The sequence below is a fragment of the Gracilinanus agilis genome, chromosome 1 (genome assembly GCF_016433145.1).
Source record: "Gracilinanus agilis isolate LMUSP501 chromosome 1, AgileGrace, whole genome shotgun sequence".
Classification (NCBI taxonomy): domain Eukaryota; kingdom Metazoa; phylum Chordata; class Mammalia; order Didelphimorphia; family Didelphidae; genus Gracilinanus; species Gracilinanus agilis.
The window spans coordinates 15,260,043-15,280,191 of record NC_058130.1 but is presented as its reverse complement, the minus strand read 5'-3'; the positions used below and the strand labels follow the sequence as shown (position 1 = coordinate 15,280,191).

Here is a 20,149-nt window from a genome sequence, read left to right as displayed (position 1 = left end):
TTGCCCAGGGTCACACAGCTGGGAAGTGTCTGAGGCCAGATTTGAACCCAGGACTTCCTGTCTTTAGGCCTGGCTCTCCATCCACTGAGCCACCCAGCTGCCCTCAACAACTTTTATCTTGAATAGAAAATGAAAAGGCCTCCAGATGTGAGTATGGTGGCTAATTGAGTCACTCACTCTACTCCACTTAAATTAAGCAACAAGACGTTGATACCTTTATCAGAGGACGACACTTGGGTCGAATCAGTCAGAGGCATTAGACTAGGCACAGAAGGCCCTTAATCGGTCTGGGAAAAGACAGCCACCCAGACAATGCATTGGGCCTGGCAGAAGAGGCTCAGGCAGGCCCTCTGGGTCTTTGCGTGGCATGGCGAGCCAGTGAAGAACTCAAGCCTTCGAGTCTTGGGCCGGCCTCGCAGAAAGCAGTCCAGCCGGACTCCTGAGAGTTTGCAGGGGCAGTTCCCAGGCTTGCCTTTTCCAGCAGGGACTAAGAGGCTCAGCGGTCGCTTTTGTTTTGGTTCCTAAAGACGGCAAAAGCCAAAAGCTCTCCTTTTAGGAAGGGGGGTTGTCCGCACTGGTTAATGAGCACTTGTTCTGCCCTCTCCTCATTCTCTACTTGAACACATAACAGGGCCTCCCTCCCTGCCTTTTCTGTGTGGACATTCTGCCTCCCCAACGCTAATAGGAACAGGGCAAGGTCCCACTTCCTCGCGTGGCCAGGCGTCTCCAGGGGAGTTCACAGAACAGCTAGTAAATGCCTGCTGATGGGTCATTGTCGAGTTTGCTGACTGCTCGCTCCACCCCCCACTCCAGACACCGCCGGTGATTCCTGGTGGTCTCCTCTATTTGGAGAGGGCCAAGAGGGAGCACGTTGGATAGAGCACCAGGCCTGGAGTCCGGAGGACTCGTCCTCCTAAATCCAAATCTTGCCTCAGACACTTCCTAGCCATGTGAGCTCGGGCAAGTCACTTCACCCCATTTGCCTCGGTTTCCTCCTCTGTACAATGCTCTGGACAAGGAAATGGCCAACCACTCCAGGGTCTTTGCCAAGAAACCCCAAATGGAGTCGCAAAGAGTTGGACACAGCTGAAACGATGACCATACGGGTAGCAGCCTGCCTCTGCCCAGGCCTCTTCAGAGGACGCCACCCTCTGGGTGCCCCCTTCCCTCTCCCTGCCTTCCTGCTCCAGCACTGTGAACAGTCCAAACCACACAAGCGTTCCTACAAAGAACGAGTCAGTGGCTCCAGGAGCCCATTCACCAGCCCTAGGACTCCTCTGGCCAAAGCCGCCCCCCTGGGCCACCACGTCTCCCTTGGGTGCGTTCTCTCCCCTTACTAGAGGGCAGGAAAAAAGCCTTTTTGGCGTTTGTCTGTCCAGTGATTCTCACAGTGCTGAGCACATAGCACTTAGTAAGTGCTTTTCCATTCATTCCTTCATTCATTCATTCCTTCCTTCCTTCCTTCCTTCCTTCCTTCCTTCATTCATTCATTCATTCATTCATTCCACACAGGCATCCCCACCCTGAAAAAAACTTTCTCGAGCCCCTCACAGGACAAGAAGACGCGTCACAGCTCAGAGGAAGCTGCCCTGTGGCCGGGGCCATTTCAGCGCTGTTCCCCACACCAGAAAAAGATTCAGCTCAAGGCATCACGGCGGCGTCCGTGGGCTGCGCAGCGTCCGCACCCTCAGGGACTCGGTGACACCCAGAGCTGATCCTCCAAAGTCCACGTCAAACAGAGGAGGAGACAAAAGCAGCCCCGAGAGGGCCAGAACCCTCTCAGGAGGACCAGCTCAGCCCCAGTGAATGCCTCAATGCATGTGACGGAACCCTGGACGCAGGAGAGCTCTTGCTCCTCGGCCAGTCCCTTCAGCTGTCCGAGGAAACTAAGCCTTCAGGGGCGAGCCCTGCCCAGTAGCCCCAAGTCTGTGTCCTGACCAATGGACGCTGCCCGCACACTCTGGGTGTGCCCAGCAGAAGGCAGGGTGACTTCACCACTCCGTGAACACCCCCGACAACTTGGTATTGTAATATGGCATAAGGGTGGGGCTTTATAATTTAGGAGGACGTTCTTGTCCCTTACTTAGAGGATCGCCCAAGGGGGTCTCCTGGGGCCTCAGCCAGGGTCACCCAGCCGGTAAGTCCGGGTCAGAGGAGGGATCGGCATCCGGACTTTCCAAGGATGTTGGCCAATACATCGCCTGCCTCTCGGACCTTTGGGTGTATTTCACCTGAGGAGGAGCCCGAGTCTTTGTGCGGCTTTGCCGTTAGAGGGGCGCCCCAGAGCGTGTGACAGCCAACGTCCCGGGGTCCCCCCCAAATTACCATGGAATACTGGGCAACGATCCCCTGGGCGTCTCCGTGATAGATGTACACGGCTCCCGCGAAGTCGTTTTCCTTAGGAGCCCCAACGGCAACATCTGAGGAGAGAAAAGGCACGGGGAAGGGCAGAGTGAGAATTCTCCAAAGTACGGGGTCCGCTTTGCCCAGACTTCTCAGGACGCAGCCCCGCTCCCCCCGCAGGACTTGGCTCTTAGATACACGACAAGCCTGCCTGCCTGCCTGCCTGCCTGATAAACTAGACAGATTTCAGCAGGTATGAAGGAATGTTTTTTTTTTTTTAATTCTTAACTTACTTTCCATCTCAGAATCAAAACTAGGCATTGGTTTGAAGGCAGAAGAGCGGTAAAGACTAGACAATGAGGGTTAAGTGACTTGCCCAGGGTCACACAGCTAGGAAGTGTCCGAGACCAGATTTGAACCTGGTACCTCCTTTTTCTAGGCCTGGTTCTCAACCCACTGATTAGCTGCCCCCAAAGGATTTTTGTTAACGAGTATCAGAGAGACCAAGCGAAGCTGCGCAGAGAGCAAAGACATGAGGGTTCCTCCAAAGCAGGAAAATGAATAGCCTGCTCTACCCCTAAAGCCACCAATGCTGAGTGGTCAGATGGGGCAAAGAGGAGACGCATCTTCCCCTGAGAGCCCAGAGATCCCTGCGGTACAAGGAAGAGCTCAGAGCAGTGACCACGACGTGGCTTCAAAAACAAAAGGGCTATTTCCTATGAGCCGTCAGCCTCTGAATGAAGCCTTGTTTCAGCCCCTGCTCCCCCGCTTCTGCTCAGGAAGAAAGGTGGGTCTGTCGTGGATGGAAAAGACCAGCAGAATCTCATCCGCCAAGTCCTCCCTCTCCAGAACCACCAGCGACTAGCAGAGGATCATCGCCCAGACAGAAGGGGCCGTCGCGTCCGAGTGCCGTCCCCTTACAAGATGGTGGAACGGAGGCCAAGGAAAGAAGCATGAGCTGGAGAACCAGAAAGAACGGGGCGCCTGGGAGGGCATCATGAGATCCCGTAGAAGGCACCGTAGAGGCTGGCTGCCTAGACTCACCCTCATTTTACAGATGAGGAGACTGAGGCCCGGAGAGATTAGGATAATGAATGGCGCCTCCCTCCCAAGGATGTTGGGAGGACCAAAGGAGATGACCACTGTGGAGTGCCCAGCACAGTGCCTGGCACACAGTAAGTGCTAGACAAATGCTAGCCGGTGCTATTATTAAGGGACTTGCTCAAGGCCACAGAAGAACCAAGAGGCAGAGATGAGACTGAGACGGGGCCTCTGGCGCTGATTCCGGGCGCTTTCTGCCTCTCCATTTGATGGAAGCCCCAAATCGGTAATTCTGTGAAAGTGCCAGGGCTGGCAGAGCTACCCATCTGAGGGAGGGCACCCCATCTTGGGCCTTCAGAATCCAGCCACGTTCTGTCATCTCCAATGGTCGGTCTTTCTCTTGAGCACCAGCAGATACTGAGGTTGAAGGGCCACAGAGGGAATGAAGATGGAAGGCACCTCGAGGCCTTCCATCCTAGCATCACTTCTGTGGATTGGTTCCAAGGCAGAAGAGCAGGAAGGGCTCGACAACAGGGATTCAGTGACTTGCCCAGGAACACACAGCTAGGAAGATTTGAACCCAGAACCTCCCATCTCTAGGCCTGGCTCTCAATCAGCACCTCGTGGCTCTCTTCCTTCCCAATTCATGATGAGAGACCTGAGATCCAGAGAAGCTAAACTTGCCCAGGGCTGCCCTACAAATGGTGAGCATCAGAGGTGAGATTTGAACCCAAGCCCTGTGATGTATCCTCTCTTAGATTATGAGCTCTTGGAGAGCAGGGCTAGCCCTTAGCACCGATTACAAGTCTCATAAGTGCTCACTGACCAACGATAGGGTTTGTTTGTACAAAGGGGTTTGCAGACGGTCTCCCCAGGGACCAAGAACGGCCTTGGGCCTGGTCCACACGAATCCCGGCTCCCTCCTGGCTTGTTATCACAGAGCTGCTTGCACGTTGCTCCCCCACAATGGCTTGGGCCTGCCACAGAGGAGGGGCGCAGAAGCTCCCTGACCGACTCGCTGATGGGCACAAGGGGTTAAATGACCCATCGAGGGGTTAAATGGCCTATCCAGGGCAAGTACCCGGGTCAGCTCACTCAACACCACACGCACAGCCCTGCTCCTGAGCCTGCAGCCAACACACTCCACGTCAGCATGGAGCCGACCCAAGAGGGAGAGGAGCTGAGCCAGGCCGCGAGGAGCGGGGGGCCGGGGCTGCCCACCGAAGCCTCCCGGGGCGCCCAGAGGTCGGCCACTGAGCACAGAGACGGCGCAGATCATTGGTTTGGGGGATCAAGAGCAGGGGGCCAAAATGGAAGCTAGTGGGGCTAAGCCTTCTCTGCCCAGCTGGGCTCACTTCCTGGGGGCCAGAAGGGCTGAGGGCTGGCGGGCAGGTTCCATCTCTGCTCTAGGTCAGAGCTTCTCCCAGGAAACAGGAGAGGCTGCCCGCCCAGGGCCATCTCCTGACCTGGGAAGCCGTCGTCATCCAGGTCTCCCAGCGCAGCGATGCTCTCCCCAAAGTGGGCATTGTAATTGCCGTCCCCATTCAGGACCAGCTGCTCTTCCAGGGCTCCCTAGGAAGGAGGAAACAGGACAGACTAAGAACAAGCAGCCAGGAGGTCAGTCACCCACCGAGCCCCCCACATCGAGCATCCCCAGCCCCACGGGAAGCACCTGCATGGAACCAGGGCAGCTGCTCTCCCCGGAAATGATCCCATTTACCTGGTCTATAGGAGGAGAAAGAAGGTCGCCAGGCAGGTGAGCCTCAGGAGCAGCTTCCCCTGCAGATGGCGACCCATTTAGGACTTAAAGAAAGTCTAGGGTGTGGCTGAAGGTACCGAGGGGTTAAATGACCTATCGAGGGGTTAAATGACCTATCCAGGGCAAGAACCAGGGTCACTCAACCAGGAAGTGTCCAAGACCAGATTTGAACTTAGGCTCAGTGTTCTGCCCATTGTACCACCCAGCCTGGCACAGAGCAGGCACCTAATAAATGTTTATTGCAGCACGCACACACCATGTAGAAAATTGGAATCTATACACTATAGAGAACCAGAAGATGTGGGGGGCAGACAGGTGCGCCACGTATTAGTATCCTCCTGGGGCTGCCTCCCCCGCCAGGCCTCCCCTCGCCTCCCACACTCACGTTTCCTCGGTTGATGTAGACGGTGACTTGACCCTCGTCCCTGATCTCGGAGAACATGGGTGCGCCGACCAGCAGGTCCGAGAGGCCGTCCGAGTTCAGGTCAACTGCACATAAGGAGGAGCCAAAGTAAGAGCCCATCTGTAACCAAGCCGAGTCACAACAGAGCGTTCAGTAGGTGCCCGCACACACGGGAAGCGCACACGCACACACGGGAAGCGCACACGCACACGGCTCGGACTTCACTGGCTCTCCTACTGAGAGCTCCCGGGACCAGGGCTGGGGCTCCAAAGCATGTGGGGTTCCCAAACTGTAGGCCAATATCATTGGAAACGTTTCCTCCATTATCCTGCGTATTTTACGTCCCGCACCGAAGAGCCGGATCTGATAAGGGATCCAGAGGCCTCCTCACTTTTCCTGCCTAGGAGGGGGGTGGTTGGTTGTGTGGTCCTGGATGAGTCCTTCAACCCTGTTTACATCAGTTTCCTCATCTGTAAAATGAGCTCCAGTATCTCTACCAAGAAAACCCCAGGGGGACATTAAGGATCGGACATTAAGAAGTTTGGCTCTGAGGCCTGAGAAATGGGCCCCACATGCCTTCCCCTGTCCTGGCTCATCAGGGAAGGTGAGTCCTTGAGTCACAGACTCACAAACCTAAAACTGGAGGGGGCCTCAGAAATCAGGGCAGTCCATCCTCTCATTTTACAGGCGAGAAAACTGAGGCCCAGAGAGAAAAAGCAATTTGTCCAAGCTAGTGTCAAAGCCAGGGTTATAAGGTCACAGACGTTGAGGAAGAAGAGATCGTAAATAATGCCCAGTCCAGCACCCTCGTGGTCGCATGGCCTCATCAGGAGACTTAGAGACAGGAAGACCTGAGTTCAGATCCCACCCCTGGGATTTATTAGCTATGTGGCCATAGGCAAGCCAGTAAACTTTCTAAGCTTCAGTTCCTTCATCTATAAAAATGGGCATAATAAGATCTATAGTAGAGATGTTAGGATGTACTAACAAAACCTTGCAGGATGGGATAGAAAAATAATTCCACTTCTATGAAATGGACAAAATATCTGAGTTAATCAAACAATATAGTTTGGACTGAACCCAGATGGGATCAGAAGTACGACTTTTCAGACTTCATTGTTTTAGCAAGGAGGAGACGGAAGCCCAAAGCCCATTGACTTACGTAGGGCCACCCAGCTACTAAATACAGAATCACACGTGTAAAACTAGAAAGGATGACGGAAACCATTTAGTCCACCCCCCCTTACTTACAGATAAGGAAACTAAGGCACGGATAAGCTAATGGACTTGACCAACATTACAAAGCGAAAAATATCAGAGCAGGATTTAAACCAAAGTGATCTCATTTCGAATGCTTAGCTCAGTGCCCTACACATAGTAGGTGCTTAATAAATGCCTTTGACTTGACTCTGGAACCAGGAGTAGAAAGCGCGCCTTCACCGTGCCCTCTAAACTGGAGGGGTTGGGGGGGGGGGGAGACTAACGGCAATTTTTAGAAACTTTATGAATCTGATTCTAGAACTTAATATCTCCAGGGGCCTTCGCTGGAGGCATAATAACATAGGAAGGATTTTTTAAAATTTCCTCCAAGGGGATAAGACTTCTAAAAATGCTTTCTAAGATTGCAAGTGCAGTCAATAACCGTAATAAATGTGCTTCATTTATCAAAAAATCAAAACTATAAACTTGTCAGGGCCAAGGCAACTGGGAATACCAACTTTCACATGACGGACTCGGTCTGGGAGAAACACGCTAAACTAGGGAGCAACTGAATTGACTCCCTCCATCATTTAAGTTTATTTAAAAAAAAAAAAAAAAAAGACCGTGAATGTGTGAGCTCATGGGAGAAAGAAGGCTGCAACCCACAAGACTGTTCTCCAAGGAGGGCATGGGCCAGGCCAAGAATTCTTTTTTTTTTTTTTCCACTTGGAATATAAACCAACATCCATTATATTAAAACAGAAAGAAATTATTCCCAGGACACATAAAATTCAAATCCTTTTTATTTTTACTTGATAAATATAACCACCTCGCTTTATATTTTTAGTCTATTTGACAGAATCACAGGCTCTCAGAGGTAGAAGGGACCTCAGAAGATTACCGAATCCAATCTCCCTCGTTTTATGGATGTAGAAACTGAAGTCCAGATAGTGAATAGCAAAGGTGGGATTCGAACCCAGGGCTACTGACTCTAAAGCCAGCACCCTGGGGGTAGCTCAGTAGCTCAGTGGATTGAGAGTCAGGCCTAGACATGGGAGGTTCTAGGTTCAAATCTGGCCTCAGACACTTCCCAGCTGTGTGGCCCTGGACAAGTCACTTGACCCCCATTGCCTAGCCCTTACCACTCTTCTGTCTTGGAGCCAATACATAGTATTGGCTCCAAGACAGAAGGTAAGGGCTCAAAAAAATCAAATAATTAATTAATTAAAATAAAGCCAGCACCCTTTCCAAGTGGCCACACTGCCTCTTGTACTTGATGAAGAATCCCCTCTACAAAAAAGCCGGTATACAGTTAATGGACCTCCACATCTATATTTCCAGTGACGAGGAGCTCACTCAAAGCGCCCCACCCTCACTTTGGGACAGCTTTATCTCTTATTATCATAGAATCACAAGTTTATAGACCTAAAGCTAGAAGAGAGCCCAGAAGCCAATCTAATCCAGCCCCTCATTTTAGGAAGCTTTTCCTAATCTTGGGATGAAATCTGTCTCCATGTAACTTCTCTCCATTCCTCTATGGTCAAGGAGAACAAGTCAAATCTCTCTCTCCGAGTGACATTTCAAATACTCAGAAACAACTATCTTGTTGCCCTTTGGACTTCTCAAGTTAAGCATCCCCGGTTCCTTCAATGAGGCCTCATAAGGCATGGTGGCCAGGCCTCTAACTACCCTACTGATCTCCCTCTGGGCCTCCTCTCAACACACATTTTGGCCAATTTAACTCCTAAAATGTGGTGTACGTAACAGATCACAGGACATTAAATATGGTCTGAGGAGGACAACAGGATTATCGCCTCCCTCTTTCGGAACACAAAGCCTGTGCTTGCATTAGCCTGGTAGGCTGCAATATCCCACTTCCAACTCATACTGAGCATGATTTCCACTAACCCCGCCCCCACACAAACTCTTATCTAACCATGTCTCTTCTGTTCTGTAATTGTGCACTTGGTTTTCAGAAGCAGACAGCCTCCATCCCATTTCTCAGCTCCCTTCCCTGAAGGCAGGGACTGTCTTTCCACTGGCTGTATCCTTAGCACAATGCTTGGCACTAGTAAATGTTTGCTGGCTTATAGTCTCTGATAGGGAGCCATCCTTGGAGCCAGGAAGAGCAGCTTCTGATCCCTACTGGTCATGTGATCCTAGCTTTAGGGAACTCTAATGCTAGAAATAGAGGAGAACTACCAGCTTGTGTTGGTAGAGAGAGCTTCCTCTGGGGTGAATGAAATCAGAGATCTGGTCTCTATCCCTAAATGTTCTCTACTGGTTTCTATTCCTTTTCTTCTTAGGCCTGGCCAATCATTCTGGCCTGTCAGTGATCACTGCTTCTTTTTCTCGATGCTGATGCATCACCCCTCTGTTGACATGGTTCAGTGTAGAGCTTGAAGAATCAAAGGCTAATAATACATATTTCTGAAAATCTGAACACTTGCTCACATCTGTTCTTGGGGAGACTCCCTCTTTCTCTGTAATCTTTTTTTTTTTAAACCCTTAACTTCTGTGTATTGGCTCCTTGGTGAAAGAGTGGTAAGGGGTGGGCAAAGGGGGTCAAGTGACTTGCCCAGGGTCACACAGCTGGGAAGTGTCTGAGGCCGGATTTGAACCTAGGACCTCCTGTCTTTAGGCCTGACTCTCCATCCCCTGAGCCACCCAGCTGCCCCTTTCATTGCAATTTAAAAAAAATAGCAACAGCAGCTCAATTTACACCTCTTGCCTTACCATCACTTAATGCTGGACCTCATCACCTCACACCCAGACATGGCAATAACCTGCTGATGGGTCTACCAGGCTCAAACCTCTCCCCACTCAAGTCCTTCTTCCATTCAGTAGCCAGAGTGATTTTCCTAAAATGCAGGCAGTTCTAACCATGTCATCCTCTACTTACGAAATTCTATTAGCTCCCCATGGCCTCCAGGATCAAATACAAAACCCTCTGTTTGACTCTTAAATCCTTCATCACCTAGCCCTACCCCAAACTTTCTGGTCTTCCTCTTGCTCCTCAGTAACTTTTCCCCGGCTAGAATGCTCTCTCCTCTGCCTCTCAACCTCCCGGCTCCCCTGGCCTCATTCATATCTCCTATAAGAAGTTCTCACCAGCCTCCATTTGCTAGTGAGATCCTTTTCCATTTACCCCATCTTTATGTTGTATGGCCAGAGTAGCTTCTATTTTGCCTTTCCCATCAGGCCGTGAGCCTCTTGAGGTCATACCCCATGTTTTTCCTTCTTTGTACATGTTTCCTTTCTCAGCACAGCGCCTGGCACATAGTGCTAATTAATTAAAATTAATTAATTTTAAATTTAATTTAAATTTAATTTAATTTAATTAAAAAATTAAACCTAATTAATGCTTGCTAGCATCACTGCCCTCGGATGTGGTTCATCTAATGGAGCCTAGCGACAGGGATGCATTTCAGAAGCTCAACAGGCTGTAGCAGCTAAGTTCATTTCGGCACTACAGATAGTTTAAAGAGGCCCACCCCAGGCCATCGCCAGCCACTGAATCCAGGCCCAAGAAGGCTTGCGTACCAGCAGCCCAGATGCCCCTTCCTATCTGACGCTGAGGCTGCTTCTCCTCTTCTCCCACCTCATTTAGCACGAGGCATCCCTCAGGAGAGGGACAGACATGAGTAACTGAGGGAAAGGTCAAGGAGCCATTCAGCAGCTGCTCCCCAGCCTTCTTCTCTAATGCCCTTTTGGGTCACTCAGCAATGAGGAGAATTGGAGAGATGGCCTTGCCTGGGCAGCTCAGTCCTCGGGGACTAAAGGAAGCCGGCATTCGTACCGCTATGCCATGGATAGAAAACCAAGCTTGTGACTTGCTTAACAAAAAGCAAAGAGTGAATGAGTCTGCGAGGTAGCACAGTGGATAGAGGGCCGGACTTGGAGTCAAGAAGACTCAAGTTCAAATCCTACCTCAGACATGTACGTGGTTTGTAACCCTAGACAAGTCATTCCCCCCTGTTCAGCTTCAGTTTTGTCATCCGTAAAATGGGGATAATAATTAGCTTTGCAAACTTTAAAGCACTCCAGAAATGCAAGTTATCAAAGGGATAATTCCTGGGTACACTTTATTAGTCAGGCATAAATATGTCCTGTCTCCCCCCATCCCTAAAGAGGCGTGGTATGGCTCAGTAAAAAGACCAAGATATTCTGAGCCCAGGAACAGGTTGAACATCCACTTGTATAAGTCTGGACCAGTCACTGACCCAAAGGAAAGCTCTGTCTCCTTATCTCTACAGTGGTCGGAAGGGCTGGGCTAGATGGCCCCCGAGATCTCTTCTGGTGCTAAACCTGTGAGCCCAGATCCTAGGTGAGTAATGCAGACTCATCAAGGGCTGCCCATTCAGTCCAAACAAGAGCAGAACGTTTTTTAAAATGGGGGAGAAGTGGGGCAGCTGGGTAGCTCAGTGGATTGAGAGTCGGGCCTAGAGATGGGAGGTCCTGGGTTCAAATCCGGCCTCAGACACTTCCTGGCTATGTGACCCTGGGCAAGTCACTTGACCCCCATGGCCCACCCTGACCACTCTTCCACCCAGGAGCCAATACACAGAAGTTAAGGGCTAAAAAAAATAAAAAATAAAATGGGGGAGAAGAGAAGGAAAAAAGCTCTCTTCCGTGGCAGAGGTCCAATGATGGAGAAGAACCAAAGACCAAAGGCAGGTTCGAAATATCCACAAGGGGAAGGAGAGGAAAAGGGGCCCAGGAAGCCGTTTATTTCTCCTGATGGCGACACAAGAATCTCCAATCGCTCCTTCAGCCTCTAATTAACAATTCACCCCTTTCCAGGTAGCCCGTCCCATTTTGGAAGAGCCCTTAATGGTTAGGAAGTTTTTCTGAAAGTCGGCCCTAAATCTGCCCCTCTGCAAGCCTCCCTACCCCACCCCACACTCCAGCAGGCCTGGTTCTGCCCTCCCTCTGGAGCCGCACAGAGCGAGGTGAGATCTCCTCAGCAGTCAGCTCTTGGCACAGGGGCCGCAGCCCCGGGCCTGGAGGCAAGAATCCAGCCTCAGAACTCAGATACTTATTAGCTGTGTGACTGTAAGCAAGTCGCTTCAGCCTGTTTGCCTCAGTTTCCTCAGCTGTACCACTCTGGTATCTTTGCCAGGAAAATGGGGTCACAAAGAGTCGGACACAAGTGAAACGACTCAGGAACCAGCTTCTTGTGGACCCGATGACAGCTAGCGAGGCCCTTAGGAGAAGGTAAAGGCAGAATGGATGGAAGAGAGTGAAGAAACACCCAGCCCGGAGCCCGGCCTAAGCAGAAAAAATAGCCAGAAAAGCCCAGCGGCCTCTGGCCAACCATGAGCATGTCACAAAGCTGGCCGGCCAGACGCCGCCTTTCCTCCTCGCCTGAATATCTGGCCTGGAACCCGGCCCCGCAGGGCTTCTCGAGGAGGGAAGTTCTCCGTGGACACTTCGAGAATGTTCAGGGCAACGTCAGGGTAAAAGCCCAGGCAGGTTCCCAAAGGCCCAGCCCAGCAACCTGCTCCCAGGGCTTCCCTCCGTTTCCTTTTCAAGTTCCCCATGAATAATCTCCAGACACGGAGAAGGAGAGGGAGGGAGGGCTGGAAAGCTGGCCGGACTCCCGGCCCAAGGCAAAGAGGAACATTCGGAAAAGAGCAAACTTGCAAACCTGAAGCCTCCCACTCGTTCGGCCACAGCCAAGTGGTTTCAAGAGAGGGCTTTGGGGCCATCCCTGACACGGCGCGGCACCCATGGGTCACCCTGGAAACCCCGGAATGGGTGCAAACATGCCCTCGGGCAGCCCTGGAACTTCCCACCCACCTTCCTTGCCAACCCAGCCAGAGGAGTCAAAAGATGAAAGCTGTTTCCGCCTCTAAAGACCTTCGATGGCCTCTCGGATGACTCGGCTCTCTCCCTGTTCAGCTTTTTTCTAGGGTTCTTGACTCATGTATTGAGGCTGTCCATGGCTTCAGACAACAAGCACCTACTATGTGCCGTGCACTACGCTGAGCAGACAACGAGAGGCAAGATAGTGCCTGCCCTCAGAGAGTGTGCAGTCTAATGGGGGAGAAAACGGACCAATAACTATGTTCCGACAGGCTACAGCCTGGACAAACTGGAGATAACAATCAATCAATACACATTCAGTGAGGGGGCAGCTGGGTAGCTCAGTAGATGGAGAGTCAGGCCCAGAGATGGGAGGTCCTAGGTTCAAATCTGGCCTCAGACACTTCCCAGCCGGGTGACCCTGGGCAAGTCACTTGACCCCCATGGCCCACCCTGACCACTCTTCTGCCTTAGAGCCAATACACAGAAGTTAAAGGGTTTAAAAAAAAAATAAAGTCAGCATCCTAAGAGAGGTAATGTCGTTCGGGGGAGGAAGTATCAGATGCTGGAGTCACTTAACCCAGGTTTGCCTCAGTTTCCTCCCCTGTAAAATGAGGGGATAGGACTAGACGACCTAAGGGTCCCTTCCATTTTTCAGTTTATGACCTCTGGCCCTCTTTGGCCCAAGCCACGCTTTAGCCCCACTAACAGTCGTCTCCTTACCTTCCTGCCGGATGCCTGAAAGATCTTGACTAAGGAGGCCGATCTTCGGTCCGCTCTGAAAATGTAAACCTGCAGGGAAATGAAAACACACATGGAGGCTGGTGGCAGGAAAGGTGAGCCGCGTGGAGGTCCGGGCGTGAGGACAGGGTGGCCGGCACACGGCCAGGCCCTCCACTACGGCCTCAGGGGGTCGAGATGCGCTCAGGCCCCCCTTGTTTCTAGCCCCCCTCGTTTCTAGTCCTTGGGGTCTCCCCTTTGTGAAGTCCAGCCACAGGAAGAGAAGCATGATTACTCTTCATCTGGAGAGAGCTGGGGGATCTGGGCAAGAGGCCTCGGAGGTCCACGGAGCCCCCCGGCCCCACCGGAGTCCTGACGTGAGCTTTCCAGGAAGGTTGGCGAGCTGGAGGACACCCGAAGCTTCTGGTGACCCAAAGGGTCCTCCTCCTCCCCAGCGCCCCAGAACTAGCACCGCAGTCCCTGTCAGAGTCCACCCCAAGGGCCCCCTTCAACCCGAAGCCTTCCTCCGGGGTGTTTCTCTTTTTAATTTTCTTATTATTTTGTGCACAATCATCGGTGTCGCAGCTTTCCCGGCCTCTCCCCTGGGGGAGGCCTTCTTGTTGTATGCCCAGCCCGAAGCTCAGCGCCCAGCACCCAGCAGGCGCCCAGTAAATGCCCATCCAATTGAGCTGAACCGAATGCCACGCAGCCAAGGTGGGTAGACGTCGCCGCCATTCCTTGGATTTCCTTCCGCCACGATCCACACAGACCCTGTGAAAGTGGCTGGACGCCCCCCTTGCACTGGCTGGGAATAATGGTCTCCTTCGAGCTCAGGGCCGAGAGCTTCAGGGCGACTGACTCTAACTAGAATCCTAGGAAGGCTCCCAAGCAGAGGGGGCTAAATCTCCTTTTCTCTCCCCCCCCCCTCCCCGGCCTCCATGCCTCTCACCCAGGCGGAGGTGCAAACCCCAAAAGCTAGGTAACATGACGCACGGACGAAAGATCCGATTCAGAGTCAGGGGCCCTGGGTTCAGATTCTGGTGCTGCCACTTACTACCCATGTGTTCTAAGACCATTTCTGGGCCTTGATTTCCTCCGTTGTGAAGGAAGGGGTTGGGGGGATGGTTTTAGGTGGCTCCACGAATTGAGAGTGAGGTCTAGAGATAGAAGCTAGCTGTGTGACCCTGGACAAGTCACTTAGCCCCCATTGCCCAGTCCTTACCACTCTCCTGCCTTAGAACCAATATATAGTATTGATTTTAAGACAGAAGGTGAGGATTAAAAAAGCATCAAGAGGTTGGACTACATCACCTCGGGAAACCCTCTGATCTACGCCTCTCTCGGCCTCAGTTTCCCCATCTGTAAAATGAAGGATGATGGGTCAAGAGGCCCTCTCGGGTCCCACAAGGTTCTCTAAGTCCCCAATCGCAGAAGGCCGGCCGGTTTCCGAGAACAGAGGCGTGGCACGTGCCCGGTTCTGCTCTTAGTCTGGGCTGGACGCGTCCTCGGACAAGAGGCACGAGGACGGTCTCCATTTGAATGGCCACCCAGGGCTCGGGGTCCACTGGATAGGGTTACCCCGCTGCCACCCTGGGGCGTGGAGAGCACCCAGCCGTCTCCCCCTTCGGCGATCCGAGAGTCCCCACCTTTCCGATGCCTTCATCCCGAGGGGCTCCCCCCACCACCTCCATGGACGTTGGCTGCGTGAAGTGGCCTGCGGTCACCGCGTATCCTGGAGGGAAGGTTGGGAGGAAGGAAGAGAAGGAGGGAAAATCAGTGAGAACGTCTCCAAAATGGCCCAACCCCAAGCCAACGGGAGCCAACCAAACGCCTCGAATTCGTGAAGCGGGACAAGAGAGGGCGGGAAGTCAGAAGGGATGCTCTGGGTCAGGAGCAGAGACGGCCGGGGAGGGCGGGGAGGGCGGATGCCCGTCTTCCAACCCAGTATTTCATCCTTTCTAGCCGTGTTTCGGACGGGCTGGCGATGCCTTCCAGCCTCTGAAGAGTTAGCCCTGCCCAGACAATTCTCGGCAAATCCCAATTCCATCTAAAGGTCCCATCCAGCACCAACTCACTCCTCCACTTCTTTCTCCTGCCCCCTCTTGCCCCCTCTCTAGACCAAACAAACTGGCCTAAATATCATTCTCCAATCAAACTCCCACCTCAATGCATTTGCACAGGCTGTGCCCCAGGTCTGGCATGCTCTCTAGGGCCTGTTTGTAACTTGTTGTATGTGGGCTCCCCAATTAGACAAGAAGCTCCTTGAGGGCAAGGACTGTCTTCGGCTTCTTTGTGTCTCCAGCACTTAGCACGACGCCTGGCACATAGCAGGCCCTTAATAAATATTTATTGATTAACTGATTTACCTACATGTTATTTCCTCCCAGTGGAGTGTGAGCTTTCTGAGAGCAAAGAATGCTTTCCCTTTTGTATTTGCATCCTAGTAAGCCTTTTTTCTTTTCTTTTCTTTTTTTTTTATTAAAAACCCTCACTTTGCATCTTAGAACCAATATTATGTATCAGTTCCAAGGCAGAAGAGCAGGAAGGGCTAGGCAATAGGGGTGAAGTGACTTGCCCAGGGTCACTGGGCTAAGAAGTGTCTGAAGTCAGATTTGAACCCAGGACCTCCCGTCTCTAGGCCTGGCTCTCCATCCGCTGAGCTACCCAGCCGCCGCCCCCCCCCCCCACCTTCTTCTAGGAAGAAATCTTGGGTGTTCCATGCAGGACATGAGAACAAGACGTTCCCATGATGCTCAAAGGCTCTCTGCTCTGGCCAAGGGAGTGACCCAACTAGCCATGGAGCATGGAGGGAAGCGATTATAGTTTTCAATCTTTGGATCAAAACAGAAAATGGTCCTTACTTACACGAAAAGCCACTTGTTAAGAGTCCCACCAAGGGCCGGGGCCATCTCTAATGAACTTGTCCTAAATTGAGCTTCCTAATTCACTGCTGAAAGATGAGGAAAGAACAGAAGCCTGTCCTTCCCACCCATATCAGAAAATATTTGTGTGTGTGTGCATGCGTGTGTGTGTATGTGTGTGCACACGTGTGTGCGTCCCTAGTCGCCTGGCACTTGACCCATCATTATTCTTGAGTGGCACCTGCTGGGCTCTTTTTCATTTAGGAAGATTAAAAGGTTTGAGGAAATAAGGGAACTCCACCAGCGCCTCTAATTATAGCTCGGCATCGGCCCTGCGGTCTGCAGGATGACTTCGCCCTCTTAACATGGCTATTCCCAACCAGCTTAAAGGGACAGAAGCACTCGAGGTCCCTTTGAAATCCAAATGGATGACTGATGGAAACTGGGAGGATGCGACAAAATTATTTTTAGTGGTGAACATTTGCTGTGTTCAAACATAAATATCAAATGACCTAAGCTTGGGGCCCTGACCTGCTGAGAGATCTGCCCCTGCCATTACCTGCTTCCTACCCAGTTATCTCTCTCTCTCTCTCTCTCTCTCTCTTCCCACTGGGCCCAATGGGCACAGCCCCCCATTGACATAGCCTACAGCAATAACCTCCTAGAGGCTGACGCTTCTACACTTTCCCCTTTCCAAGTCATTCTTCATACCGCTCTCCCAATAAGTGGCCTTATGCAGAGATCTGGGTGCATCGCTGCTCTGCTCATCCACCTTCAATAGCTCCTTCCTGTCTGCCCAAAATAGTTTAAATCTCTTTGCTTGGCATTTAAGCCCCTCCACAACCTAGCAGCATCGGCATCTACCCTTCCAGCCTGAGAACATGCCACATCCTTCCTTCTACACCCCAACTAAACTGGATTACTCGGAGTCCCTTAGACACACCCTGTACTCTGAAGACTGTTAAAGCCTGGAATGTCCTCGCTGCCCACCTCTGTCTGTTGAATTCCTATCCATCGTCCAAAGTCCATCTCAAAACTTGGAGAAAAGTCTTCTCTGACCCGCTGGCCAGTAACAGCCTTTCCAGACCTCAAACAGAGCTTGCTTTTGCGTCGCTCCAAAGGACTTCACTATAATCTCCTTAACTGGTTTTGTGGCTTTTCCCTCTTAGACCGCACAGTCTCTATGAAGGCAGTCACCGTGTCTTAGCTAAACTTGGTACTTCCACCTTCTGGTCTCTAGCAAAGAATCTACGTAAGGGATAAGCATTTGTTTAATGAAAGACTGAATGAACCAATGAGGGAAACTAATTAAAAAGTTTTACATGGATTTACATAACTGCTAAGCAAGAAGAGAAAACAAGCGTCCTTCCCGAGTCACCTTTCTACCTTCTTTTACTAAACCTTATAACCTTGGTTCAGCCCTTTGACCACCCCAGAGAGGTGGATGGACCAAGAGACCAAGCGAGTCTTCCAAAAGCTGATTTAGTAAAAACATCAGGTTTCAGAGGCCTTGGAAAGCCATGACTCCAATTGCTAGAATGGTCCTTTGAAAGCTCAATACCCACTTTTCCCAGCAGTCTTCCCTTCCCACCTCAAAACTCCTCGCTGATCCTCAGAACCACTCACCAAGATACGTGTAGCGCCGGTTCATGATGGTGTCATCGTTCAGCTTGAAGTACATGTTGTCTGTGAGGTTCAGGACCTTGACAGTCCCTGTCCAGTAAAAGGAACCTGGGGCTCCCATCACGACCAGCTCCTGTCAAAGAGAATCGTGTGGGGAAAGGAATAAGAAGGGGGTCTGAGGGGCAGCTGGGTAGCTCAGTGGATTAAGAATCAGGCCTAGAGACGGGAGGTCCTGGGTTCAAATCTGGCCTCAGCCACTTCCCAGCTGTGTGACCCTGGGCAAGTCACTTGACCCCCATTGCCTACCCTGACCACTCTTCCACCTAGGAGCCAATACACAGAAGTTAAGGATTTAAAAAAAATTTTTTTCAAAAAAAAAAAAAAAAAGAAGGGGGTCTGAAAGGAAATGGCCAGAAGCAATGGAGAGAGCTCAGCATGGCCATGAGCACCTTCGAGGGGCCCATTTCCCAATAACTGGCAAAGGGGGCTTGTCCTTTGTCCTTTTAAGTGACACGATGGCAGCTGGAGGACCAAAGAGTTCAGAGGACATGGGTCAGGGCAGAGAATCCATTAGTGACTGTCCTATTTCTTAGCTACTAACCATGGAATACATTCTTGGAAAGTGGTCCAGAATCATACAATGATGAAATGTCAGAAATCAGCATGATGCAGCCAAAAGGATACTGAGATGGAGGCAGCGAGCCTGGGTTCAAATCCTACGTCAGTGACTTGGGGCAAGTAGCATCACCCCCTAGTCCTTAGTTTCCCCTTTTTTATAAATAATGGGCTGGTTGCACCTGATGCCTTTTAATGAACCTCTGCATCTCTATTTTTATGGGCCGATGCTAATGAAAGAAACTGCGCTGACAAGCCCAGAAAAGCAGGGGCACTTCCCCCGTCAGGAAGGCAGCTTTCAGACATCACCAACTGGCCAAGAACAAGGAATAGCAACAGCAACTGTCACGGATGCCACTCTTTCAGTTTGGAAAATTATTTGCTGACATGACCTCAGGCACTCCTCACAGGTCCTCTAAGAGACTATCATCCCCATTTGACAGATGAGGATATCAAGGTTAAATGACTTGCCCAAAGACTCAGAACTAACAAGCAAAAGGTGAGATTTGAACCCAGATCTGCCCCTAAGCCCAGCGCCTCTCTCTTAGAGTGGTGACCTGCATTGTTGGAGAGATGCTGATGCTTCAGCACTGTACTCTCAGGAGAACGCATGGGTTGGAGCTTTCCAGGTCATTTCTTTGCCTTCCAGACCCCTAGAAATGGGGAAGTCAAGGAGAAGAGAGATGAACCACCATGGGCAGCAAGAAGCGGCGATGGATGTCCTGACAGCAAGCAAGGAGGCAGACAGAAGACCTCGCAGGCACAGAGGCCTGGGGCTCTGGAGCAAAGCTTCAGGGCTCTGATTTCATCAGCATGGCCACTGCCTCCCCAAGTACAGCCAATAAAGACTCCGCAGCTTAGCAGAGGATCTCAGAGAGTCTCTCCTACCCCAAAACCCATCACATCTGGGCCCACTTGGTGATGGACGAGTGTCTCCCAAAAATCCAATCTGTGAGGCAGCTGGGTGATCCAGGAGATAGAACTTTGGGCCTGGAGTCAGGAAGGCCCATGTTCAAATCCAGCCTTGGACATTTACTAGCTGTGTGACCTCAGACAAGTCACTTAACCACTGTGTGCCTCAGTTTCCTCAACTGTAAAATGGGAATTATAATAGCACCTGCTTCCCCTAAGTTCTCATGAGAATCAAATGGGATAATATTTGGAAAAGTGCTCACCACAGTAGATGTTTAATAAATGCTTATTCCCTTCCTTCTTTCTCCAGGTTAACTGACCTGACTTCAGAGGATATGTATGCCACGGATCACTCAAAACTTTCCTAGTCTGGGAGGATCGGTCACTGCCACAGCCTTCTAGAACACAGCATCACCGGCAGCCACCCCGGGGCATGGGAGGAAGACCTCTCAGAGGCATTTAGCACTCGTTCCTATTCCCATAGTGCTTACATGACCACAGAGCTCTTTCTCCCTGTGCTTCAGGAAATACCAGGATCCCCCCCACCTCAGTGGATCCGAGGGTCTGTGTCACCCTGACAAGCTGGCCCAAAAAGCCCTGTTCAATACACTCTGTGGAAGAGGGCACAGAAGGAAGTGTCAAATCCTTTTCAGAAATGAACTAACCCCCCCAAAGGTTCAATACTTTAAAGAAAGAGAAAGAGAGTGGGGAGAGGGAGAAAGAGAGAGAGAGAGAGGGAGAGACAGAGACAGAGAGACAAGAGAGACAGAGAAAGAAAAAGAAGGAAGGAAGGAAGGAAGGAAGGAAGGAAGGAAGGAAGGAAGGAAGGAAGGAAGGAAGGAAGGAAGGAAGGAAGGAAGAAAG

The 20,149-nt window shown here is 51.3% G+C and overlaps 1 protein-coding gene across 1 annotated transcript in view; it reads right to left on the bottom strand.

The window, feature by feature from the left end:
- The window catches only part of ITGA9 (integrin subunit alpha 9), a 355,639-nt gene that overhangs the window by 289,110 nt on the left and 46,380 nt on the right, over positions 1-20,149 (bottom strand). The window contains exons 6-11 of the mRNA XM_044675555.1: positions 17,762-17,891; positions 14,921-15,006; positions 13,278-13,346; positions 5,529-5,666; positions 4,851-4,956; positions 2,326-2,420 (exon numbers count right to left, since the gene is read on the bottom strand). Of these exons, the coding sequence (XP_044531490.1) occupies positions 2,326-2,420; positions 4,851-4,956; positions 5,529-5,666; positions 13,278-13,346; positions 14,921-15,006; positions 17,762-17,891 (624 nt within the window). The remainder of the gene's footprint in view (positions 1-2,325; positions 2,421-4,850; positions 4,957-5,528; positions 5,667-13,277; positions 13,347-14,920; positions 15,007-17,761; positions 17,892-20,149) is intronic.